This window comes from Heterodontus francisci, chromosome 10 (genome assembly GCF_036365525.1).
Source record: "Heterodontus francisci isolate sHetFra1 chromosome 10, sHetFra1.hap1, whole genome shotgun sequence".
Lineage (NCBI taxonomy): Eukaryota > Metazoa > Chordata > Chondrichthyes > Heterodontiformes > Heterodontidae > Heterodontus > Heterodontus francisci.
Window position 1 is genome coordinate 69,352,844 of NC_090380.1, and position 27,808 is coordinate 69,380,651.

Below are 27,808 nucleotides of genomic sequence, written 5' to 3' on the forward strand. Positions count from 1 at the left end.
CTCTACACTCCTCAGTGTTTTCCCATTAAACATGTATTCATAAAATAACTTGGCACTTTTAACTATTTTTCCAAAATTTGCTTTGCAATTGTTTGGTAGTATACACTTGGAAATAAACTGGAGATGAGGCATAACGGCACAAATAAATTGTTCCATGCTGCTCATTGAATATGCTGGAGTAACATATACAACTTATAAATCACAATATACAGCCGGTGTATCTCTATTGTAGTACTATTTGCAAATTACTGTAGATCATCAATGCAGCATTTAATTACTTAAACAGTACAAGCAAAATAATTTCAAAATAGCTGCTTTCATTTTATATTACCCCATGCCTATACCTTTCACAATAAACAGGCCACATATTTAGTGGCCTCGCATGTCTCCTATCAACTTGCCCCTTTCTGCTGCACTTTGAGGTGTGCCATAGAAACAAAATTTGAATGGTATTCGTTCATAAACCTTAAAGCTAGGATATGAACACGAATCCAATGCTCTTGAAGCATTAGGACATCTTCACTTTTTCAGGTATAAGCATTTCATTTCTGGGTAATGTTAAGAAGGAAGCCAGTTCGAACTCATGTATCAAGCTCTTGAAAAAATAGCTTGTAATCCAATATAGTTTTTTTTTACATTAAAAAGTAAGATTTACCCATACAATAACAAGCATTTACAGCCATGTCTCTTCTTACCTGATTGTGGGGGATTGTTAGTTGACTGAGGGATGCGCTTGTGTCCACCATCAGGTGAAGAGAGGAGAGAAGTGGAAGAGGAGCCAGCAGTCGAGGAGGATGTTGATGGAGCCTGAGCTGAAACTGTGGAGGAAGACGAAGACTGAAGCAGCTGATCAGTTGGAGGATCAACCTCCATTGTACCTTCTCCAGTTTCTTCTTGGGCAGCTGGTGTGGTTGAATCTGTTGCTTCTGATCTACCAGTATTTCCTGTCATGAGAGAGTAACCCAAGAAATTGCAAATCAAAATTCCATCTGATTTTCACCAAGTGCTTGCCATTATAGCGAAAAATGTTAGTGTAAATAAAAAGACTGAGGAAGTTTACTACACTGATTTTTGGAGGGGAAGACAAAGGTAACCAGACAGTTAATATAAATTTTTAAAAAGAGTAGTGGACGTTCAAATTAAATTTAAACAGTCAATGAAAGATTGAAGCCCCTCTTCCAGCACCCCACCCCCCATGACCATACAAGATATTTATCTCCCTCTCTCCCTCCAAAAACACATTTTTGCTGGCCCCGACCTTTCACCCCCAAACCTTATTATCTTTGGCCTCAAACCCTTCCCACCATCCCCTCAGCCAATCAGTTTTCCCTGCTCCCTCCTCAGTCCTGAAAACTTCACTACTCTCCCACCCCCCCAAACACTATTCCACCTTGGATTTCCGAACGGAGATCCGAAGGCGTGGGACTTCCAGCAGCCAGCCAGAATATTGGCTTGGGATGGCCGTCGTTACAAGGTAAGTCATTAGTCATTCATTTTAATTTAATTAGCATAATTAAATAAAGTCTCCATCGCCATACGGCAAGGAGGCCGTTGCGAGGTCTTGCCGCTGCCAGTAAAATGGGGCGGGGCCTTCCTAGCGTCGAGGCCCGTGGTGGTCCTCTCCCGGAAGGATGTTCCGGGGACCCTGCCATGAACCCCATTGGGGGGCTTATAAAATTCATCCTGGTGTGTGGGGCTGCAACCTCATGCTTAAAATACTGGTGGAAGTTAGTTTTAGTGAGTTGAAAGGTTTAAAAGAATTTCACTCTGGAGGAAGATTTTTACGTACTTGGCTTCTCAGCTGACAAATGAACTAGTGTTAGAACCTAGCCCCGTTATCTCAGATATGGGTATGGAAAGCAGACCAAGATTAGATTACATTAGATTAGATTAGAGATACAGCACTGAAACAGGCCCTTTGGCCCACCGAGTCTGTGCCGACCATCAACCACCCATTTATACTAATCCTACACTAATTCCATATTCCTACTACAACCCCACCTGTCTATATTTCCCTACCACCTACCTATACTAGGGGCAATTGCTAATGGCCAATTTACCTATCAACCTGCAAGTCTTTGGCTTGTGGGAGGAAACCGGAGCACCTGGAAGAAACCCACGCAGACACAGGGAGAACTTGCAAACTCCACACAGGCAATACCCAGAATTGAACCCGGGTCGCTGGAGCTGTGAGACTGCGGTGCTAACCACTGCGCCACTGTGCCGCCCCTGATGGCGTAAAAATTTCTCAGATAGCTTTACAGATTCCCAAGTAGTTTCATTGTCGTCTGTCGTGTTCTTTGTGGATAACTGTACAGAATTGTTTCTCAATCCAGAATAATTGGCACTAATTTCATAAAGCAAACCACTTTTTAGTTGTTACATTTTGTTACTTTTTTTTTTAAAACCCACAGAGCAAGAACAGGATAGGTGGGTTGTTCACATAATGAAAATTGACTTACTACCCAATTCACACTGGAAACCCACTAGCCACCATTTTAATTTGAGCGCTGATTCTGGTGACAAAGGTACCAGCCAAAAACAGGTGGGTGTTTCATTAATAAATGCAAATCGAGGTCTTATGAGGACTGTGATGCGATTTTAACCGGGCAGATTGGAATTGCAACCCACTGAATAAAAACTTGTGGGATCAGCTTCACAAACTGACGTGATCACAAGCACTATTTAAAGGAGCACTCATCTACAGGCATAGATCAGAGGCATCAGTGTACTACTGAGTTTACTGGATTTTGAAAGGTTTTCTGAGCTTAGAGATTGGTCATTTCTGATTTTTATTTTGTCTTACTCATCTGATTAAACACACTGCTCCTCATAGGAGCCATTTTTGCTTCTTGGCATTGGGTGAAGGAAGAATTGGAGAAGGCGCAGCGGCATCAGCCTCAACAACTAGAAGCAGCAGGTGGGCTTGTTAGAAGACAGAAGGCAAGGAATGCTTTTCATAAAAGGCCCCATCAAGCCCAAGAGTTACTTCCTGGATACCTCTGAAGAGCACTCTATCAAGAGGCTGTGTTTCATCAGACATATTGTAATTGAAGCAGCCTGCTGTGGCAAGTCCTGTTCCTACTGGACCAGGGGACCATGTTTTGCCAGTGGCTGCCAAAGTTGCCATCCTTTCACCTCAGGTTCTATGCATGCTGCTTTGAGGGGGACTGGGTGGGGTGGGGGTGAGGGGGGATCTCACCCAATTCTCCTAGACCACAGTCCACGCCCTCTTTGCCAGAGCCACATTAGCTGCCCCATTGATGCCAACGGCTAGAATTAAATAATTTTTGGAGCAGTTGGCTTCCTCATGTTCAGGGAATAATAGACAGCACTCTTGTAACTGTCAAGGCATTAGAAGATGAGCCAGGAGCTTTTGGGAACATGAAGGGCTTTTATTGCATTTATTTACAACTGGTATATGATCCCAGCATTCCAAGCAGAAGGGCCACCCGCGCATCAACACGAGCAGAATTTCTCACCCACAGCTGTTACAAAAATTTCTAAATTCACTTGTAACAGCCCTTCAAAACACTCCCACAGGGGATGCTGAGACCAAGTGGGCCCACATCAGAGACGCCATCTATGAGTCAGCTTTGACCACCTACGGCAAAAGTGCGAAGAGAAATGCAGACTGGTTTCAATCTCATAATGAAGAGCTGGAACCTGTCATAGCCGCTAAGCGCATTGCACTTTTGAACTACAAGAAAGCCCCCAGCGATTTAACATCCGCAGCACTTAAAGCAGCCAGAAGTACTGCACAAAGAACAGCTAGGCGTTGCGCAAACAACTACTGGCAACACCTATGCAGTCATATTCAGCTGGCCTCAGACACCGGAAACATCAGAGGAATGTATGATGGCATGAAGAGAGCTCTTGGGCCAACCATCAAGAAGATCACCCCCCTCAAATCTAAATCGGGGGACATAATCACTGACCAACGCAAACAGATGGACCGCTGGGTTGAGCACTACCTAGAACTGTACTCCAGGGAGAATGCTGTCACTGAGACTGCCCTCAATGCAGCCCAGCCTCTACCAGTCATGGATGAGCTGGACATACAGCCAACCAAATCGGAACTCAGTGATGCCATTGATTCCCTAGCCAGCGGAAAAGCCCCTGGGAAGGACAGCATTACCCCTGAAATAATCAAGAGTGCCAAGCCTGCTATACTCTCAGCACTACATGAACTGCTATGCCTGTGCTGGGACGAGGGAGCAGTACCCCAGGACATGCGCGATGCCAACATCATCACCCTCTATAAAAACAAAGGTGACCGCGGTGACTGCAACAACTACCGTGGAATCTCCCTGCTCAGCATAGTGGGGAAAGTCTTTGCTCGAGTCGCTCTGAACAGGCTCCAGAAGCTGGCCGAGCGCGTCTACCCTGAGGCACAGTGTGGCTTTCGTGCAGAGAGATCGACTATTGACATGCTGTTCTCCCTTCGTCAGATACAGGAGAAATGCCGTGAACAACAGATGCCCCTCTACATTGCTTTCATTGATCTCACCAAAGCCTTTGACCTCGTCAGCAGACGTGGTCTCTTCAGACTACTAGAAAAGATCGGATGTCCACCAAAGCTACTAAGTATCATCACCTCATTCCATGACAATATGAAAGGCATAATTCAACATGGTGGCTCCTCATCAGAGCCCTTTCCTATCCTGAGTGGTGTGAAACAGGGCTGTGTTCTCGCACCCACACTTTTTGGGATTTTCTTCTCCCTGCTGCTTTCACATACGTTCAAATCCTCTGAAGAAGGAATTTTCCTCCACACAAGATCAGGGGGCAGGTTGTTCAACCTTGCCCGTCTAAGAGCGAAGTCCAAAGTACGGAAAGTCCTCATCAGAGAACTCCTCTTTGCTGACGATGCTGCTTTAACATCTCACACTGAAGAATGCCTGCAGAGTCTCATCGACAAGTTTGCGTCTGCCTGCAATGAATTTGGCCTAACCATCAGCCTCAAGAAAACGAACATCATGGGGCAGGATGTCAGAAATGCTCCATCCATCAATATTGGCGACCACGCTCTGGAAGTGGTTCAAGAGTTCACCTACCTAGGCTCAACTATCACCAGTAACCTGTCTCTAGATGCAGAAATCAACAAGCGCATGGGTAAGGCTTCCACTGCTATGTTCAGACTGGCCAAGAGAGTGTGGGAAAATGGCGCACTGACACGGAACACAAAAGTCCGAGTGTATCAGGCCTGTGTCCTCAGTACCTTGCTCTACGGCAGCGAGGCCTGGACAACGTATGCCAGCCAAGAGCGACGTCTCAATTCATTCCATCTTCGCTGCCTTCGGAGAATACTTGGCATCAGGTGGCAGGACTATATCTCCAACACAGAAGTCCTTGAAGCGGCCAACACCCCCAGCTTATACACACTACTGAGTCAGCGGCGCTTGAGATGGCTTGGCCATATGAGCCGCATGGAAGATGGCAGGATCCCCAAAGACACATTGTACAGCGAGCTCGCCACTGGTATCAGACCCACCGGCCGTCCATGTCTCCGTTATAAAGACGTCTGCAAACGCGACATGAAATCGTGTGACATTGATCACAAGTCGTGGGAGTCAGTTGCCAGCATTCGCCAGAGCTGGCGGGCAGCCATAAAGACAGGGCTAAATTGTGGCGAGTCGAAGAGACTTAGTAGTTGGCAGGAAAAAAGACAGAGGCGCAAGGGGAGAGCCAACTGTGCAACAGCCCCAACAAACAAATTTCTCTGCAGCACCTGTGGAAGAGCCTGTCACTCCAGAATTGGCCTTTATAGCCACTCCAGGCGCTGCTTCACAAACCACTGACCACCTCCAGGCGCGTATCCATTGTCTCTCGAGATAAGGAGGCCCAAAAGAAAGATGATCCCAGCAGAAGCATAATGCAAGTCTGTGCCAGTAATGCTGTCAGCTGCCACAACTCCTTCATCCTGCAACACTCACCCAACAGGAATGTCAGAGGATGGCTGCTAGGGAACAAAGGATGCACCCTACACACAAGGCTGATACCACCCTCTGCAACTCCAACAAGCCTGATCAGCTCAGGTACAAATCACAGGCATACAACCACCAGAAGCATTATAGAATATAGCACTGATATACTGAAGCAAAGATTTAGGTGCCTTGATCAATCTGGGAGCTCCCTATAATATGGCCTAAACAAAGTGCACTGCACCATTTTAGTGTGCCATATTCTGCACAACCTGACAATGTAAAGAGGACTGCAGTTGGAAGAGGCGTCAAATGACAAGGAATAATTAATGGAGACTGAGTGAGACCAGCGGTGTTTAAAAAGTGCAGCGGCAGCGCGCCTGAGTTTTGAAAAAAAGCCAACCGTGACATCACAGTAGAGCTGCAAGGTGATTGGTTGGTGAGTCACTGCTGTTGGGAATAGCTCCAACTAGCTGGGTAAATATCTCAGTTAAGGAAAAAAAAAGGGGAAAGTTTTTTTTAAAAAAACCTCTGGTGATAAAGTGAGTACTACTAAAGTGTTTTTTTTAAAATTCAGTGTAGCTTATTAAGGACTTTAGATTGTAGTGGTTTGGGCGGCACAGTGGCGCAGTGGTTAGCACCGCAGCCCCACAGCTCCAGGGACCCGGGTTTGATTCTGGGTACTGCCTGTGTGGAGTTTGCAAGTTCTCCCTGTGACTGCGTGGGTTTTCACCGGGTGCTCCGGTTTCCTCCCACAGCCAAAGACTTGCAGGTGATAAGTAAATTGGCCATTGTAAATTGCCCCTAGTGTAGGTAGGTGGTAGGGAATATGGGATTACTGTCGGGTTAGTATAAATGGGTGGTTGTTGGTCGGCACAGACTCGGTGGGCCGAAGGGCCTGTTTCAGTGCTGTATCTCTAAAATAAATTTTTTTTAAAAATAAAAATAAACAAGGCCCCTAGTGCAATTAGTATTTATTATTAAAGGGAGTAACTAAGTTAATTTAAAGGTAAGTCATGGCAGGAGAGCTCAGCCCCATGATATGCTCCTCCTGTGCTATGTGGGAAATCAGGGACGCTTCCAGTGTCCTTGATGACCATGTGTGCAGGAATTGTATCCATCTGCAGCTACTGGCCACCCGCATTATGGAGCTGCGGGTGGATTCACTGTGGAGCATCCGTAATGCTGAGGACGTCGTGGATAGCACGTTTAGTGAGGTGGTCACACCGCAGGCAATGGCTGCACAGGCAGAAAAGGGATGGGTGACCACCAGACGGAGTAGTAGGTGCAGGCAGGTAGTGCAGGAGTCCCCTGTGGCCATCCCCCTCTCAAACAGATATACCGCTTTGGATACTGTTTGGGGGTGGGGGGGATGACCTCCCAGGGGAAAGCAGCAACAGCCAGGTCCGTGGCATCACGGAGGGCTCTGCTGCACAGCAGGGGAGGAAAAGGAGCGCAAGAACTATAGTGATAGGGGATTCTTTTGTAAGGGGTGCAGATAGGAGTTTCGGTGGCCGCAAACGAAACTCCAGGATGGTATGTTGCCTCCCTGGTGCTAGGGTCAAGGATGTCTCGGAGCGGCTGCAGGACATTCTGAAAGGGGAGGGTGAGCAGCCAGAGGTCGTGGTCCATATTGGTACTAACGACATAGGCAGGAAGAGAGATGTCCTGCAAAATGAATATAGGGAGTTAGGCAGAAGGTTAAAAAGCAGGACCTCTAGGGTTGTAATCTCAGGATTACTCCGTGTGCCACGTGCTACTGAGGGTAAGAATAGGAGGATAAGGCAAATGAATGCGTGGCTGAAGAGCTGGTGTAGGCGGGAGGGCTTCAGCTACTTGGATCATTGGGATCTCTTCTGGTGCAGAGGTGACCTGTACAAGAGGGATGGGTTTCATCTGAACTGGAAGGGGACCAATATCCTTGCGGGGAGGTTTGCTAGAACTACTCGGGAGGGTTTAAACTAGTCTTGCAGGGGGGTGGGACCCAAAGTAGTAGTCTCTCAGATTAGATAGTTGAGGCAAATGTAGAGGTTAAAGCAAGCAAGTCCAGTAGGCAGGCCAGGCAGGGGCCGGACAGGGAGCATGGAAGGTCTGGTAGACTAAACTGCATTTACTATAATGCAAGAAGCCTTACAGGTAAGGCAGATGAACTCAGAGCATGGATCGGTACATGGGATTGTGATATTATAGTTATTATGTAAACGTGGTTGAGGGATGGGCAGGACTGGCAGCTCAATGTTCCGGGGTACCGATGCTTCCGGCATGACAGAGGTGGAGATAAGAGTGGACGGGGAGTCGCACTATTGATAAGGGAGGACATCACGGCAGTACTTAGAGAGGATATCCCGGGGGGAATGTCCAGCGAGGCCATATGGGTAGAACTTAGAAATAAGAAAGGGGTGATCAATTTGATGGGATTATACTATAGGTCCCCCCAATAGTCAGAGGGAATTGGAGGAGCATATATGTAGGAAAATCACAGATAGGTGTAGGAATTATAGGGTTGTAATAGTAGGTGATTTTAACTTCCCTATTGACTGGGACTGCCTTAGTGCTAATGGATCAGATGGGGAAGAATTTGTTAAATGTGTCCAGGATAGTTTTCTGAAGCTGTATGTGGATGGCCCTACTAGAGAAGGGGCTACACACAACCTCCTCTTGGGAAATGAGGCTGGGCAGGTGGTTGATGTGTCAGTGGGGGAGCACTTTGGGACCAGTGACCATAACTCTATTAGCTTCAAGATAGTGATGGAAAAGGATAGGACTGGTCCTCAGGTTGAAGCCCTAAATTGCGGGAAGTCTAATTTTGATGGCATCAGACAGGAACTCTCAAAAGTTGAATGGGAGAGGCTGTTTACAGGTAAAGGGACGTCTGGCAAGTGGGAAGCTTTTAAAATTGAGATAGGAAGAGTTCAGGGCCGGCATGTTTCTGTTAGATGGAAGGGCAAGGCTGGCAAGTTTAGGGAACCTCGGTTGACGAGGGATATCGAGGGTCTGGTCAGGACAAAGAAGGAGGCATATGTCAGGTATAGGCAGCTGGGATCAAGCGAGTCCCTCAAGGAGTATAGGGGATGTAGGATTACACTTAAGGAGGAAATTAGAAGGGTGAAAAAGGGCCATGAGATTTCCCTGGCAGATAAGATAAAGGAGAATCCAAAAAGATTCTATAAGACTTTAGCAAGGCCTTTGACAAGGTCCCGCATGGTAGGCTGGTCCGGAAGGTTCGAACACATGGGATCCAGGGTGAACTAGCCAATTGGATACAAAATTGGCTTGGTGATAGGAGGCAGAGGGTGGTAGTGGAAGGTTGTTTTTCAGATTGGAGGCCGGTGACCAGTGGTGTGCCGCAGGGATCGGTGCTGGGCCCTCTGTTGTTTGTCATATATATATATTAATGACTTGGATATGAATGTAAGGGGCATGACTAGTAAGTTTGCAGATGACACCAAAATTGGTGGTATAATGGACAGTGAAGAAGGTTGTCTAAGGTTACAACAGGATATAGATCAACTGGAAAGTGGGCACGGGATTGGAAATGGAATTTAACGCAGACAAGTGCGAAGTGATGCATTTTGGGAAGTTAAACCAGGGCAGGACATCTACAGTGAATGGCAGGGCCCTGGGGAGTGTTGTTGAGCAGAGAGATCTTGGGGTGCAGGTACATAGGTTCCCTGAAAGTGGCAACACAGGTAGACAGGGTGGTGAAGAAGGCTATGGCATGCTTGCCATCATTGGCTGAGGCACTGAGTACAAGAGTTGGGACGTCATGTTACAGTTGTACAGAATGTTGGTTAGGCTGCTCTTGGAGTACTGTGTGCAGTTCTGATCGCCGCACTACAGGAAAGATGTGATTAAGCTATAGAGGGTGCAGAAAAGATTCACAAGGATGTTGCCTGGTTTGGAGGGCTTGAGTTATAAAGAGAGAGATTGGATAGGCTGGGTCTGTTTTCCCTGGAGCGAAGGAGGCTGAGAGGGGACATGATAGAGGTATATAAAATTGAGAGGCATAGATAGGGTAGATAGCCAGAATCTGTTTCCCATGATAGGGGTGACTAAAACTAGAGGGCATAGATTTAAGGTGAGAGGGAGGAGGTTTAAAGGGGATCAAAGGGGTACATTTTTCACACAAAGAATAGTGGATATCTGGAATGAGCTGCCAGAGCAGGTGGTGGAGGCAGGAACAGTAGCAACATTTAAGAGGCATCTGGACAGGTACTTGAATGAGAAAAGCATAGAGGTATATGGAATCAATGCGGGCAGGTGGGATTAGTATAGGCATTATGGTTGGCATGGACGCGGTGGGCCGAAGGGCCTGTTTCTATGCTGTACGACTCCTAGACTCTATAATTGGATAAAAGTGAGGGAGAACCAGGAGGAGGAGGAACAACAAAACGCATAAAGGTCAGAGGGGCCAGAGCACAGTTAAAATAGCATTTTCGGTGATGCGCTAATTCCATTCTCCTGCAAAGTTACAGAAAGCCCCTTTGCATTAACAGTCCTCATTATCCTGTTGCTGCTTTTAAAAAAAATTCATCAATGGGATGTGAGCGTCACTGGTAAGGCCAGCATTTATTACTCATCCTTAATTGCGAAGGTGTTGATGAGCCACCTTCTTGAACACAACTGAGTGGCTTGCTAGGCCATTTCAGAGGGCATGTGAGAGTTACCCACATTGCTGTGGCTAAAATCACAGACTAGACTGGGTCAGGGTGGTGGATTTCCTTCCCGAAAGGATATTAGTTTTTACAACAATCCACTAGTTTCATGGTCACCATAACTAAGACTCGCTTTTTATTCCAGATTTATTTACTTAACTGAATTTAAATTCCCTGCTGCCACAGTCAGATTTTAACTCATGTCTCCGGATCATTAGTCAAGGCCTCCGCACTAATTGTCGAGTAACATAACCACCGTGCGACCATATCTATGCTCATGTCTCTAAGGGCCTAACTGTAGACTGTAGCACTTCAGCTGCTGCTAGGGCAGTCTAGCCCAACTGGCTTTCTGGCACCATTATGGATACTGGTTGAGGAGGAGGCGAGGGTTTTCTCCGGGTGCTCCGGTTTCCTCCCACAAGCCAAAAGACTTGCAGGTTGATAGGTAAATTGGCCATTATAAATTGTCACTAGTATAGGTAGGTGGTAGGGGAATATAGGGACAGGTGGGGATGTTTGGTAGGAATATGGGATTAGTGTAGGATTAGTATAAATGGGTGGTTGATGTTCGGCACAGACTCGGTGGGCCGAAGGGCCTGTTTCAGTGCTGTATCTCTAATCTAATCTAAACTCGCTGATATTTTGAGAAAGCAATTGTTCCAATTCCTCCACTGTTGCTTTCATGGGTCTGAGGCCCAACATGTCCACTGATCAGTGAGAAAGCAGACTGTAGATGAGTGATGCCTTGAAAGCCCTCGTCCATGATGTCCACTAAAGTCTCCAAGACAAATACTTCGCTCTCCAAGGTGGAACAAAGAGTCTGCATGTCAGCTGTTTGAGCTGCCACCAAAGCTGTAAAGGCTGTGAGCATTGATTCCTATTCTGAGGGCCCAGCTGTAGCATCCCAAGGGGTGACACTACACAAGCTGGAACTGGACTTCACACACTCAGTCGCGGTGATCAAAGCCCTTAGCTGGCCTTCCTCTATCCATATAACTGCTTGCCATCTCACCCTCCAATGGGCAGTCCCAGCCACCACTACCTGCTCCTGCTCACTCGTTCTAGGTACATCAATTCATACAGACCCCTCTAACCCTATTGGACTGCCAGTCTTTGTGCTGGTGCTTGTGAGTGCGTGATGGTCCCTCCTCTGAAGGATTATCATTGTCTGAGCTTTTCTCTTCGTGGGGGGCTATGGCTGTTGAAAAGAACCTGGAAGAAAGGAAAGTAGGTAATACTTAGGATGGTTCTGTGACTGGACAGTTGCAGATGGCGTGCAACACAGCTTAAGTAAGTCAAGATGCACTAACTAAATTTGTGTGTTTTCTGTGCTTCACAAAGGAGTACAAGCAGTAGTCAAAGACCCTTTTAAGTGAAGTCCCAAGGCCCGAAATCCTTGATGCACGCAGCTCTAGCAATCTAGAGGGCATGAGTTTAAATCCCAACATGGCAATTGGAAAATATAAATTCTGTTAATTAAATACATCTGGAATAAAAAGCTAGTATCAGTAATAGTGACCATGGAACCACCTGACCGTCATAAAAACCCAACTGGTTCACGAATATCCTTTAGAGAAGGCAGCTTACCCAGTTTGGCCTAGCAAATGACTCAGTTGCTTCAAAACCATAATGATAAACTATAATTCACATGACTGCAGTGTTTCAGTGGATACAGGTACGGTGCCGGAGGACTGGAGGACTGCTAACATTGTACCTTCGTTTAAAAAGGGAGCGAGATAGATCGAATAATTACAGGCCAGTCAGTCTAACCTTAGTAGCGGGCACATTATTGGAATCAATTCTGAGAGACAAGATAAACTGACACTTAGAAGGGCACATATTAATCAAGGATAGTCAGCATGGATTTAAGGGAAGATCTTGTCTGACTAACTTGATCAAATTTTTTTGAAGCAGTAACAAGGAAGATTGATGACGGTAGTGCAGTTGATGTGGTCTACATGGATTTTAGCAAGGCTTTTGACAAGGTCCCACCTGGTAGACTGGTTAAAAAAAATGAAAGCCTATGGGATCGAGGGAAATGTAGCAAACTGGATACAAAATTGGCTCAGTGGCAGGAAACAAAAGGGCAATTGTTGACAGGTGTATTTGCAACCGGAAGGCTGTTTCCAGTGGCATTCCGCAGGGCTTCGTACTAGGTCCCCTACTTTTGTGGTATATATTAACTATTTGGACATAAATGTAGGGGGCATGATCAAGAAGTTTGCAGACGACACAAAAATTGGCCGTGTGTTTGATAGAGAGGAGGATAGTTGTAGACTGCAGGAAGATATCAATGGACTGGTCAGGTGGGAAGAAAAGTGGCAAATGGAATTCAACCCAGAGAAGTTGAGGTGATGCATTTGGGGAGGTCAAACAAGGCAAAGGAATACACGATGAATGGGAGAATACTGTCATGGCCAGGTGAAGAGGGGGGTCACTGGCTCCCCTCGTGTCCTTCCTCTTATTTGATTGCAACAGGGTTGATTCCTTTTTACCACCTCTGAGTATTTTATTTTTGTTGTGATCATGAAACTAGGTCACACTCCAAGTGCACCTGATATACAGGTACAGATATTTACCACCCTCCGATACCATTCACTAACAATCTAGCATTCACTGCACACTCTGGGGGAAAGGTCATGCCTTTTCCCAGCAGAAGGGATTGGGTGGCTCCTGCATCCCTGAATATGACTTTGGGCTTGCTTGCCTCATTCGAGGGGTATAGGGTCACTTTTCCTTGGGACACAAAATCCTGGTAAATTTCAGGGATTTTGTTAAGTTTTCCCATACTCACAGCGGTAGGTTTATCGAGTCCTACTGCCGCAGTTAAAGCCACAGCCTGATCTGCAGTGCTCTCCATCACTGGTCTGATGTGCCCTGATTAACCCTACAGGTTTTTCCCGTAACTTCCAGCAGTCAGCTCAAAGGTGACCTGCCTTGTTACAATGGAAACACACAGGTCACTCCTGCTCTCAGAATCGTCTTTTTTGGCCCAAGGAGGGCCCCCTATGTGTCCAGCTCTCCCTTCTCGTCCATAGCTGCTCAGGCTCCTATTGCTCTCCCACTTTTTATCCTTTTCAGGTTTGTGGGGATCACTAGGGAAGGGTTTCCCTTTGGGTAAGGGCTTGTGTTACAAGGGTAAATTTATCAGGCAAGGTTGCGGCCTGCCTGGCTCTTTGAAGCTTTTGTTCTTCTAGGTGGGTTTTAACGGGAAGGGGAAATGAGTTTATAAACTGGAGAAGGATCACCTCTCTAAGATTTTCATATGTGGGCTGCATCTTAAGTGCCCATATCCACTGGCCAAAAACAGGCTGCTTAACTCTTTCAAACTCAAGGTAGGTTTGTTCAGGTTGGTTTTCAAGGGTTTGGAATTTCTGGCAGTATGCCTCCTGTTATAGCTCATATGCGCCCAGGATAGCATTTTTAGTCATCTCGCAATGTGATGAATTCTCAACTGGTAACAGTGAATAAACCTCAGTGGGTTTTTCCTGTTAGTTTGCTTTGTAATAACAACATCCAGCTCTCGGCCAGCCATTTCAGCCGTTTTGCAAGCTTTTCAAAAGTGATGAAAAATGCTTCCACATCCCCTTATTGAACTTTAGAATCAACTGGGAGAACTTTAAGAGCTCAGCACTCGGCCCTGAGCTAGGGGTCGCTCCCTCACTAGCCATGCCTTTGCTGGATGTATTGGGTCTCCCCGTAGTTAGGTCTAGCCATCTTAACTCCCTTTCTTCCTTCTCCTTCTGGAAAGCTTTTTCCACTTCCTCCCTTTTGTTTTCCTTTTTTGACACTCTCTCTGCTCTTTCTCTCTCTGGAATTCTAATCCAAGTTTCCTCTGTTCTGGTTGTATTTAAGCTAACATTACCCTGTCTGTTTCTGACTCTAAGCCTGTTTCCTGTTCTTCAGTTTCAAGTGCAACATAGTTGGCCACAAGTTTTAGGATTTCGGATCTCCTAGCCTTTGAATAGATAGTAATCCCTAACTGCCCAGCTACAATCCTCCACTCAACAGATAGAGCATTTAACCTGTCCCAAGTTACTTCACTTTGGCTTAGGAAGGTATTGGCCTCAAATGTGGACACGTTAGTACCCGAGTAGCGAAAACCACTAGAAAACCTGCACTGAAGTTTTAAAAATTGTGATAGGGATCAATTTGTTTCCCACTTCCAATTTGTAATTTGTCGTTGGGTTACGACCACGGACTAGAGCCCCCTTGTTAAATGTTACAGCCAGGTGAAGGGGGGGGGGGGGTGGTGGCGGGTGGTCACAGGCTCCTCTCTAGTCCTTCATCTTATTTGACCGCAACATGGTTTATTCCTTTTTAAACAGTGGATGTGCTTACCATTTCCGAGTAGTTTACCTTTCACCTTTGTTGTGACTGTGAAAGAACTAAAGATTTTCTTGGGTTTAAACAAGAAAGAAGTGAGTTTGTCATACTTAATCTAAACCCGGTTTAATTAAAATAATTTTTAAAATGCTACACATTCATGCACACACTCACAAGAGAATCTCACATACACAAATAGATTAGAGTGAGAAGTAGATTTGTATTAGAGTCCAGAATAAATAAATAAAAATTAATACATAGTCTGTGAGGTTGGATGATTCTGTGGTCTTCCAGCTGAAGTTTTATTCTTGAAGTCTCTGACTGGTCGAAGTGCACTTTGTGGCTGGCCCACTTGGCGGCAGACTTGTACGTGGCTCTCTTCGTAGCAATCTGCAGGCTTGGAGGGTCCACAGTCACAGACGGTTTTCAAATTTGCAATGTTATCTGCAGAAAGCGCAAGGGGGACGCAGTCTTTCTGCCTCTGCACAGTTTCAGTCACTGGCTTGTCTGTCTTTGTTGAAGGGAAACTCCCAGCTTTCACAGAGATGGACAGATGGTCGCATGACTGCCTCAGTGTATTCTCTGGAACCTTCTAATGAAATTCAAGGTTAGGAGTTTCCATCTCCTCAGACCTCAGGATGCCAATATTTACACTTGGAGGGGTTTGCTCTTTCAAAGTCAATGTGCCAGGAAGGCCCTGAATGTCGTGCTAATGTAAGCAATCTTAGATAATTCAATCACGAGAGCAAGCCACTGTTTTGGGTACAAGCTCATCAGACATGGTTCTCCTGTTGGAGGCCTTGGAATGTGTAAGATGTTCAAATGCAAATTGCGGTGGCCATCATGGTTGCCAGCTTTTTAAAAAGTTAACTGTAGGATTTTTTTTTACATTAAAAGTTTAACGTATGTTTCCAATCGATAAATTAAAATTCCGCATTTGGCATATCGTGTTTTCTTGACGATACTGAGAGGTGTCGAGGAAGTGAGGGACCTTGGAGGGAATGTCCACAGATCCCTGAAGGTAGCAGGACAGGTCGATAAAGTAGTTAAGAAGGCATATAGAATCCTCTCCTTGATTAGCTGAGGTACAGAATATAATGGCAGGGAGATTTTGCTGGAACTGTATAAAATCATTAGTTAGGCCACAACTTGAGTCCCGTGTCTAGTTTTGGTCGCCTAATTACAGAAAGGATGTAATTACATTAGAGAGGGTACAGAGAAGATTTACGAGGATGTTGCCAGGACCGGAAAAATGCAGCTATGAGGAAAGATTGGAGAGGCTGGGGTAATTCTCCTTGGAACAGAGGGGCTGAAGGGAGATTTAATTGAACTGTACAAAATTGAGGGGCCTGGATAGAGAGTGGATGTGAAGGGCCTATTTACCTTAGCAGAGAGGTCAGTGACTAGGGGGAATAGATTTAAAAGTGATTGGTAGAAAGATTAGAGGAGATATGAGGAAAAATATTTTCACCCAGGAGGGTGGAAGGGGTCTGGAACTCTCTGCCAGAAAGGGTAGTAGAGGTAGAAACCCTCGATTCATTTAAAAAAGGTGTCTGGGTATGCATCTCAAGTGCTGTAACTTGGATTAAATGCTGGAAGGTGAGATTAGGCTGGGTGGCTCATTTTTTGGCTGGTGCAAACACAATGGGCCAAGTGGCCTCTTTCTGTGCTGTAAACTTTTTATGATTCAAGAAGATGGCTCACTAACTGGCCTCTCTGTAGGCTCACTACTATCATCTCAAGGGAAGTTAGAGATGGACAATAAAAAATGCTGGCTTTGCCAGGGATGCCCACATCCCACATAACATGAATGAATTAATAACAGCTGGTCCTTCCCAATCCTACTCCTCTTCCTTGTGTTGTTTGCTGTTGTTTCCTGCAAAGCAGAGTTCACATGTGGGATGTGGAATTTCGACATGTATTGTACATGCTGAGAAGAGGTAAGAAGGAAGATGCCAGCAGGATGGGGACAAGCTGAATGAAAGCAAGTGGCTGAATTGTGAAGTGGCGAAGGAGTAATCAAAACATGAGGAGATTATGCTAATAGTGGTTGCTTGAAAGCAAGGAAGAGGTGCATATTTGGAATAAGAGGTGGTGCAGTGTATCCTTGTGATGACTGGTAAAGGAAGTGATGAAGGAAAGGGCTGAATGACTTTTCTCATATATTCTTGACAGAAAAATGAAGAGTTTTACTCGCCCTTGCTATCTTTGAGATAACTGAAGGCTTTCAGCACTAGATCTAGGAGATTATAGCCACTGCTCCATTCCTGTTGCACAGCATGTTTTGCAACCCTCCTTCCATTGCTAGGATTTCTTATCTCACCTTCACCTCCTGCAACAGGACCTCCAGAGAGGCTTCCAAGAATCTGAATCATTCTTCCCACTTCTCTTTCCAACTTCAAGACAGAAACATGGCAGATGGGCTGATAAGTGGCAAGTAATAATCGTGCCACACAAATGCCAGGCAATGACCTTCTTCAACAAGAGATGTCTAGCCACCTCCATTCAATGACGTTACCATCGTTGAATGCCCACCAACATCCTGAGGTTACAATTGACCAGAAACTTAACTGGGCCAGCCAGATAGCAGGTCAGAGGCTGGGCATTCTGCAACAGATAACTCACCTCCTGACTCCCCAAAGCGCTTCCACCATCTACAAGGCAGAAGTCAGGAGTGTGATGGAATACTTTCCACTCGCCTGGATGAGTACAACTCCACCAACGCTCAAGAAACTCCATAACATCCAGGACAAAGCAGCCTACATGACTAGCAACCCATCGACCACCTTAAACATTCACTCCTTTCATCACCAGTGCACTGTGCATCATCTACAAGGCTCCTTCGACAGCATCTTCCAAACCTGTGATCGCTACTACCTAGGAGGACAAGGACAGCACGCACATGAGAACACTACTACCTGCAAATTCCCCTCCAAGTCACACACCATCCTGACTTGGAAATCTATTGCCATCCCTTCATTGTCATTGGGTCAATGTTCTGGACCTCCCTACAGTAACTTCACCACATGGACTACAGCAGTTTGAAAAAGTGGCTCACTACCACCTTCTCAAGGGTAATCAGGGATGGACAAAAAATGCTGGCCTTGCCAGCGATGCCCACATCCTATGAACAAATAAAAAGGGAATGTACCCTCACTTTACGAGGGGGTCCATTGAAAATTGTGCTAAAATTGTGGGTGGATCTCCCGTTCAGCAACTAATTGGGTGGTAAATCTGTCCAGCAGATTTAAATGAGACATGAGTGTTAAAATACCCCGGCCTGAAATTTTCTGCAGCAAGCGTGTCTGATGCTTGCCCCAGCTCTCACCTGCCCAAATAAACCATCCAGCATTAAAATTAACACCCAAAATTCACATATTGCACAGAACATATTTAGGAAACGGTTTTCAAAAATAAAACAAAGAATAGCAACTAATTTATTCTGAAACTATAACATACACATTGCAGAAAATGAAATGATTTTCCTTTAATAGATTAATTTCAGCAGATATTAAACAACTGCAAGCATAAATCTCTAACAAATTCTACAAAAATGATTTTCCTGCATCTCTGAAGCTTTTAACCAAATGCAAAATTTTAAAATTAAACAAAAGGAAACTGTTCCATGCCCACTTGCTATTACCTTATCGTCACTGGCCTACATCAAATTCTCAATACTTCAAATTTAAAATTCTCACACTCATGTTTAATTTCCTTCATGGCTTTACCCTTCCCAATAATCTCTTCCAGCCCCCAACTCTCCCAATCTGGCCTCTTGCACATCCATCTCCCTTCACCCAGCCATTGGGAGCTAGCTGTCCCTTCAACTGCCTAGGATCCACACCTAAATTCTCTACTCCAATTCTCATCACTTCTCTACCCAGCACTCCTCTTTTAAAATTCCATCCTTAACCAAACGTTTAGCCAGCTTTCCTAATATTTCCTTCTTCGACTTTTTTCTGAGTATGCTTTTGCCTGTTTTACAATGTTAAAGGCACAATATAATTGTCAATATTTGTTGTGTATATTTGAAGAGCTAACAATTTTTTTGTTTGTTGTTCAAGTTAGTGTACTGACGAGATCATTAACTTTCTCCCATTGTCCAGAAAAAGGGAAAGTTAAATGCCAGCAACACTAAATCAGACTGTTGATTGTATCAATCCCCAGCACAAGTTAGAACAAAGAGAAACAAATTGCTATGTGAAAGAAGCCTAAGTATATCCTGAAAGTTAAGGTGTTTCAATTAGGCCTGAAGTGCACCCTCTTCTGCCATTCTTTAAGCTGTATGAAAACTCTCAGTATAACCATTTAATGGAGTATAATAAATAATCCACATAGGAAATACAGACATATTGTCAGGCAAACCCCACCTGCCAAGACTGAGGAACACATTAATGTTGCCACATGAACATTAAAACTTCAAAAATTGCAATCTCTGATTGGAAGAACATTTGCATAAGTACAAGAAAATGTGGAAACAAAGGGGAGCCAGTCCCTGTTTTCCAATGCACAGAAGTGGTCAAATCAGTTCTACTGGATGTTGAAGAGACTGTTCCATATAAGGTGCTAGTCACATGACTAACTTGCTGAGCACCCTGGGAGTTTTTTTAAATTGGAACTCCCAAAGGATTTGCCCGTCAGTTCCAAGAGAACACACAGCGTTCTAAGAACACCTCCTGTTTCCCTGCCTATCTCTCAGGGAACTGAAACCATTGAAGACGCGTGAAACTAAAAGAGAGAAAGGTTTGCCACGTGAACAAAGTTTTATGATGATTACTGGGCCCCAATGAAACGCAAGAATACAACTTCAACCAAGGACTACAACAGCTCGAGAAACAGTAACAAGAGATTGCCTCAAACTGTTCTACTTATCTCTTCTACTCTTTTCTGTCCCTAGCTTGCATGTTTATATCACTTGTGCATGCTATCGTGAGCACGTTGTATATCCACAGGAGTGAACCGTATTAGAGTTAAGTTTAAGTTTTAATAAATTTCATCTTTCTGCTTTAAACCAAAGAAAGTCTGTTTGTGCTCAGTTATTTGCCTGATAATTGGAATCTGTGAACGCGGATTTACAAAAAAAAAAGGGAGCTCAAAATAATGCGTTTAAAGTTAAACCTTGTTACAATAAGACCAGGTGAAGACAGCAAGAGACCCCCTAGACACATTGCTCACCTGGTTGTAACAATATCCACTCACTGCTGGAATCATATTTGTACTGTTTAAAGTCTTCTTTCCAATCTTTACTAAGTAGTTGCTTTGTTTTGAATTCCTTGTTCTTCAAATAAGAGTCAAAGCAACAATCTTTTGAAAAACATTTTGTTCCCTTGAACAGTCACTCTATTTTTCCCCATTAGCAACTATCCTTTTTGGGTATTTGTCCAAGTTTGTAACATTGCTACATCGCAAACAAAAAGTTTGTTTGATTAAAATGATAAAGCATGGTGGATAAGGAGCAGTTCACTGAAAAATGTGTATTTACTAGTATATTTTATCATGTATATATAACAGATGTTTGCAGCATTATGCAATGATATACATATGCAATATCCTTACGAGGACTTTAGTGACTATGGCAATGTACCTCGGGATCGGGATCTTCCCCTTCCTCTTAAGTTGCCTTGTGCATTTTCACTGGCTTCTTCAAACCACCTGGACAACATGTCTGACATGCGCTGCATTAATGATACATTAGGACTTTGTTCTCCTGAAAGATTAAAAAAAGTTAATTTACATACATTCTCTTAATGAATGTTTGTATCATGTCTCTAAGAACCTGAGGATTGAAATGCAAATAAGTTTCTTTTGTTCTGGTAAATTGCAGCATTGTTAATGTCTTCACAGTTATTTACACTTTCACTAACCTAGCAACACTACACTACATTTTCAAGATATAGAATCCTAGAATCAAATAGCACAGGAGGTGGTCATTCATTCCATCGTGCCTATGCCAGCTCTTTGTAAAAGTATCCAGTTAATCCCACTTCCCTACTCTTTCTACAATTCACTTTTGGAAGTTAAATAAGATATGTATTTATAATATCTGAGTTATGATATACACTTAGACATTGAACAATTTCAAAATTTGCTGAGGATTACAAATTTTGGGGCTGGCTCAGGTGAGGAGGGGTTTGGCAAATTGTGACAGATTATGAAAGGTGCAACACGTAGATAGATTGGCAGGATATGCAAATAAAATAAAGTCATATTTTTCAAAGAAAGAACAAGGAAAGGAAATATACCTCTAATGGTAATATATTAAATGGATCAGAGATGCAGAGGGACCTGTGTGTGCATATACACAGACCATTAAAGTCAAGAGCACATCACAAAGTAAACTAGTAACGGAATGAGATGGGAGCAGAGTGAGAGCAAGGCCAAAGGGAATTTGATGAGTGGAAATTAGGTGCAGAGGGGAAAAGAAATTCTAAGTAAATTAGCTGATATTATACAGAAGTCATATAAACATCAACTTAGTACAAAACGAAACCAAAAAATGGATCATTTCTGCAAAATGTGGGAGGTTTGCCACCTCGGTGTCAAAATGAGCAAACACATCTGTGAGAAGTGCCACTAACTTAAATTGCTCAAACACAAAATCCCAGAAGAACATGGAAACAATATGGCACAAAAAGGAGGCAGAGCAGTGATTGGAGCGATAGAGAGGGTGTTCACACCAACTGAGAAATAGGGAACAGTCTCCAGAGACAGAAAACGGATGACAGGGAAACATAGGAAGGAACTGTTGGAACAGGAGCGCCCAGAACAACTTATTCTTTCAAACAGATGTGAAGCAATAGCCTCATGTGGGGAAAATGAGGACTCCAAAATGGCAAATCATACTTGAAAAGTTTCATAGTATTTTTCAAGAAGGTAAAAGATATGGTAGATGAAGGAAAAACAAACAGTCGATCAAGTAAACATGGACTTCAGGAAAGCCTTTGACGAAGTACCATGGGAGATTATTTAGAGAAGGTGCATGTGTATGGAATTAGGGAGAGGATAGCCAATTGGATTAAAAATTGCTTAGGAGGGAGAAGAAAAGAGAGTTTGAGTTAAGGGCAATTTCTAAAATTTTGAAAGGATCAGACAGGGTAGATGAAGCAGACTATTTCCAGTAATTGGAGGTAGGTTTACCAACCCTCCTAAAGTTGGAAATCAATCATCTGGGGGGGGGGGGGGGCGCGCGATAGGCTGGCGACGGCATTCCCGCCAATGGCCAATTGAGGCCCTTAAGTGACCTATCAATGGCCAATTAAGGGCCTCTTCCTGCCGCTGCTGGGATCTTACCAGTAGCGGGGGTGCCTCCGCCACGCAGGGAGGTCATCTTGTAACAGGCGTACTTGGGGCCCACAAAGCAGGCTCCTCCCCCAAGTCCGCCTGGGTAGCATCAACTATCAACTGGGGAACCTGACAGTATCTTGTGCAGTGCAAGATGACTGGCTGCAATTTCAGGGTCCATATTAGCAGATTTATAGGATTACTGCAAGTTATAGATCGGACATTGGGGCATAATATGGGCAGTGAGTTATTGTATTACTGTTGGTTATGAAGAAAATTTGAATGTTAGCAGTATTACTTAGTTAATGAAATTTGAATAAGTTGCCATTCATTATGGGTGGAATCAAAGTTCCTCCCACCTGTGGTTTTCCAACTGTGAATCACGCCCCCACCTTCGATTTTCTTTTCCCCACCCTTGGATGGCTTTCTGATTATTGGAGCTACTCGCAAAGCAGCTGTTGTTGTGAAATCATGAGAAAAGATGCTCAACTACAGGAGACCTAATCTTTATAAAGGGAATGGCAGAATAGTGGTAATGTTACTGGACTGGTAATCCAGAGGCCAGAACTAAAGAATGGAGAAAAGAGTTCAAATCCCACCTCATGCATGGAGACATGAGTTTAAATCCCACCATGGCATCTAGGCCAATTTAAATTCAATTAAATATATCTGGAATAAAAACCAGACTTGGTAATGTTGACCATGAAAATAGTGGATTGTCGTAAAAACACATCTGGTTCACTAATGTCCATTAGGGAAAGAAATCTGGCATCCTTATCCTGTCTGGCCTACATGTAACTCCAGAAACACAGCAAAGTAGATTCTTAACTGCCCTGTGAAATGGCTTAGCAAGCCACTCAGTTGCATCAAAACTGTTAGGGAAAAGTCAAATAAAATAGCACAGACCACCCGGCATTGGATACGACAAAAGGGACACACAATCCAGTCGATACTGTAAAGCCCTCCTCACTAGCATCAGGGGATTTGTACCAAAATTGGGAAAGTTGTCCAACAGACTAATCAAGCAACAACCTGACATATAATGCTCACAGCCAATATCTCAGATGCCATCCCTGGGTCTGTCCTGCAGTGGAACAGAGGTGGCGGTACAGTGGGCGGGAGGGAGTTGCCCTGGAAGTCCTCAACATTTACTCCAGACCCCATGAAGTCTCATGGCATCAGGTCAATCATGGGCAAGGAAATCTCCTGCTGATTACTACCTACCACCCTCCCTCAGTTGATGAATCAGTAGTCCTCCATGTTGAACACCATTTGGCACTGAGGGCAACATGGGCACAGAATATACTTTAGGTGGTGAAGTTCAATGTTAATCACCAACTGCGGTTTTAGTAGCACTACTACTGACTGAGCTGGCAGAGTCCTGAAGGACAAATCTGCCAAGCTTGGCCTGCAGCAGGTGGTGAACCAACACAAGGGAAAAATCTACTGGAATAAAAACAGAAAGTGCTGAAAATACTCAACAGGTCCAGCAGCATCTGTGGAGAGAGAAACAGAGTTAACGTTTCAGGTCAGTGACGTTTCTTCAGAATCTACTTGACTTTGTCCTTGCCAATCTACCTGTCACAGATGCACCTGTCCATGATAGTATTAGAAGAAGCAATCACCACAGTCCTTGTGTTTTGAAGTCACCCTCCACTGTGTTGTGTGACACTACCACTGTGCAAAATGGGATAGATTCTGATTAGATCCAGCAGTTCAAAACTAGACATACATGAAGCGCTGTGGGCCATCAGCAGGAGATTTGTATTCAACCACAATCTGTAACCTCATGGCCTGGCATATTCCTTACCCTACCATTACCATCAAGCCAAGGGACCAAACCTGGTTCAATGAGGAGTGTAGGAGAGCATGTCAGGACTGGCACCAGGCATCCTTAAAATGAGGTACCAATCTGGTGAAGCTACAACACAGAACTATAAACATGCTAAACAACAGAAGCAGCATGCTACTGATAGAGCTAAGTGATCCCACAACCAAGAGATCAGATCAAAGCTCTGCAGCTCTGCCACATCCAGTCATGAATGATGGGGGACAATTAAACAACTAACGGGAGGAGAAGGCTCCACAAACATCCCAACTTCAATGATGGTGAAGGGAACCATGGGTAGCAGCATTTGGTGGTGGTGGTGGGGGGGTGGTTCTGTTAAATTGAGGAGGGAGGGAAGCCTCTATGAAATGAGTCTGTCAATGCCTCCAGTCTTCAATTAATTTTCCCCAGAACCACACGGTTACTAAAATATAAGGGAGCAATTCAGGCCATTGAGATAGTGTAGAGTACAGCCATAAGGTTCATCTCTGACATCATAGGATTGGGTTCTGAGGAAAGGCTGGTGAAAATTGGACGGTTCAGATTTAAAAGGAAGCAATTGAGAGAAGAGCTTATAAAAGGTACAAATTCAATTGCAAGAATAAAGTAACCCAAAGCTCCGCTATAAGAAGCAGAACGAGACAGAATAGGTCAAAACTGGTAAAGTCAATTTCGGACAGATGTTATGAGAAACTTCATGCAAGCAGCTACCAACATTTGGAATTGTATTCCAGGTAGAGTAATTCAGGATCCAGTTAGATGATGTGATAGGGTGAGCTGCAAGTTTACTTCCACTGGAAGGATGAATTAAAATAGGCCTCCCTTGTCTGCATTAATCTGGTAATATTTAACGAACAAAACAATTGTCAGATTCGCACACACGACCAATAAAATTCTCAGTTGCAGTTACACACAAATGGGAAGCTGTGTTAAATACTGTGCTGTCACTTATGCTAGGACTAGATATGGATTATCACTTCTTCCTCATGCCAGTACACACAAGGAATACATAAAATACATGAAAGGGGGGGGGGGGGGGTGGCGGGGGGTGGAGTGGTGTCATGACCAGGAATTACAATCATTTGGGGAATTACAAAATATTTGTAAACCATTCAAGCAAAGCCAAGGTATATAATGCCTGAACAACATCTAAATGCAATCACTGGCTTATGTACTTATAACAATCCCTTTTGCTTTCTACTAATTTTATTCCATGGGCAATCTAATAGAAGTTTTGAATAAACTGATTGTTACGCCAATGTGTTTTGTTGAATGATAATTTTCTTTGGTCCATTGACAGGAGATCTGAATTCATATTTTTCTAAAAGACATTTGAAACAGGATGACTGCTAGCAGCTCAAGATGATCACCTAGTTTGCTACACTGTATCCAACATTGCAGAGGACTATGAGGAGGCAGACAAAATGTCTGTGCATTTCCAGCAAGAACTAAGACTCAGGAAGTTTAAGGGAATGGTTTGTTCTCTTTCTTTTAGCAAGAAATACTGCTAAATACTATGTTTGAATCACTGAGTGACTGTCATGTGACAAGCCCCTCCCCATCTTTGGTTTTAAGCTGGTGTTTTCTCTGCAGCAGAGGAGAAGCAACTGGACTCTGGCATGAGCAGACCCTGAGTAGAGGTTCCTCTCTCTCTCTCCATTCCAGCTCAAAAGCTTTCAAATCCTGCCTGTTGACTGACCACCTTTGCATACTTCGGCTACAATCAGAAACCCCGTAGGAGGAAATCATTCACATCGCTGTTTCCACGAGACCCACCGGAACAGTCATCTACCTCTTCAAACAAAAGGCCTCAAGACCACTGAATTCAGCTAGAAGTTATCTGAATTACCAAACTGCACAGACTGTATACTTTTTTTTTAAAATGGACTCTAACTCAACCAATCTACCTTTCCCCACTCTGTACGTAAACCTCCAGAGTGTGTGTGAGTGCAAGTTGGCATGTTGTTTATTATTTTATTAGTTTGGTTTAGGTACAATAAAGTTAACCTCTTTATTAATTCAAGAAAGCCTGTCCGATTATTTACTTGCTATGATTATAACAAGAACCAATCAAACACTGACTGAATTGGCCAGTACATCCACTTTAAGAAAAAGAGTTAAACCTGTTGTGGTTAAACAAGGAGGGGGGAAAGAGAGAAGCCCTTCAACCCCTCCTCAATTGACCATAACACTGATAGTTTGAGCAATCCAATCCTGTACAATTAGGATTTTGTTGGACTCTACCAATCTTAACAATTACAAATAATGGATCCACATCTAAAGTAAAAGGTTCTTACCATCTCGTTCTCGCTCACTCTCTGGTCTTGCCCTTGGCCCGGTATCAGACCAATCCCCTCGAAGCCTCAGACGTTTCACAGGTGGCTGTCGGATCTAGAAATAAATATTATGAATTTTGGTGAAAGGAAGGTCTATTCAAGTTTTAAAAATATGAACAATTGACATGGAACATATTCCTTGTATCAACTGTATGAAATAACCATTAAGCCATTCTAATATTAAAGAATCTGTAATTTCTTCCAAAAAAATTTAAATGCCAGAAGTGAAATCTTATGCACTTACTTTTGTATGTTCTGGAATTCATTACACCTTTCTGTTATGCGTAAGAAGTAACAACTTTGATAAATGACAAATAAAAAGCAGTTTGTTTATATTTGGTTACCTCTTCACATATGATTTAAATCTAACTTAAGCATTAGGAAAAGCTATCCCAGACTTCACTTTACACATAAAAATGTATCAAATGTACAAGATTTTTAAGTTATATTCAAAGCAAGCATATAATTATACTGGTTGGCATTGCAAATGGAAGTCAAGACAAGGGGAGGGAAAAAGGATGAGGGAAGGAAGGAAATGCGGAGGAAAGGCTGATCATTAATATTCATATATGTTCATTTTAATTGTAAATAACACTTTTACTGAAATTTGTGGTGTGCGACATCTATTGACCAGGCAATGTGATTTGACAGAAATATTCAAAGTTGTCGTTTGGGTTGAGTGCAGTCCTAGAATGTGAGGATGGACTGGGACTGATGTTGGGAAAGATCATAGGTATAGGGAAGTACAAATAATTTAGCCAAAGCACTTCTTGATCACCTGCTGTCGATGAGCTCTTGCAGGATTGGTGTACCTTGCTCTTCGTCATTCTGTGTTTTCCTGTTCTTCATATGCATCTATCTCCACGTCTTCCCCCAAAGGTGACTCGATGGGCTGGCTGGATGCAGGGCAAAGTTAGGGGGCATGTAGTACACATGACAATTCTGGAGACTCTCTGAATGTTGTACAGTGTGTGCACATATGCAAGAGAGGGGGAATATGGCCCTGATACTAAAATATTGAACTGGAGGCTGGGAGTGATTAGGCAATACTGTTTCACAGTCAGGAAATCCCGAAAAACGGGTTTCCCTCAAGCCCTGCGAAATTTAACAGCAGGACCAGATTATCAATTTTTGTCTCAGTTTCCTGGCCGCAGGCAGCCAGATTGAGCGGCTGGCTGGCTGCTAGGTGGGAAGGCCTGTGGTACCAGACCCAGCCGGGGAGTGGGTTGGTTTGGGTTGGGGTGAGGGAGGGCTGTGAATTGATCAGTGAGGTGGACACATGTTGGGGGGAACTGGAAGCATACTGGGGGCAGCTGGCCAAAGGGGAAATGAGAAGGGTCAGCAGGGGTAGATTGTATAGGTTGGGTCATGAGATTGTAGGAATGTTTGATCACATGAGGGGCGGGGCAGTGTGAGGGGGAAGCACATAAATTGAATCCAGTAGGTTAGTGAAAAGAC

General features: G+C 44.0%; 1 protein-coding gene across 5 annotated transcripts in view; it reads right to left on the reverse strand.

Annotated features, from left to right (window-relative positions):
- The window catches only part of dcaf6 (ddb1 and cul4 associated factor 6), a 193,423-nt gene that overhangs the window by 121,933 nt on the left and 43,682 nt on the right, over positions 1 to 27,808 (reverse strand). For 4 of the 5 annotated variants that reach the window (XM_068040689.1, XM_068040691.1, XM_068040690.1 and 1 more), the window contains exons 8-10: positions 26,312 to 26,405; positions 20,490 to 20,612; positions 696 to 944 (exon numbers count right to left, since the gene is read on the reverse strand). In XM_068040689.1, coding sequence (XP_067896790.1) covers positions 696 to 944; positions 20,490 to 20,612; positions 26,312 to 26,405 — 466 coding nt within the window. The remainder of the gene's footprint in view (positions 1 to 695; positions 945 to 20,489; positions 20,613 to 26,311; positions 26,406 to 27,808) is intronic. The other variant, XM_068040692.1, reaches the window with a different exon arrangement.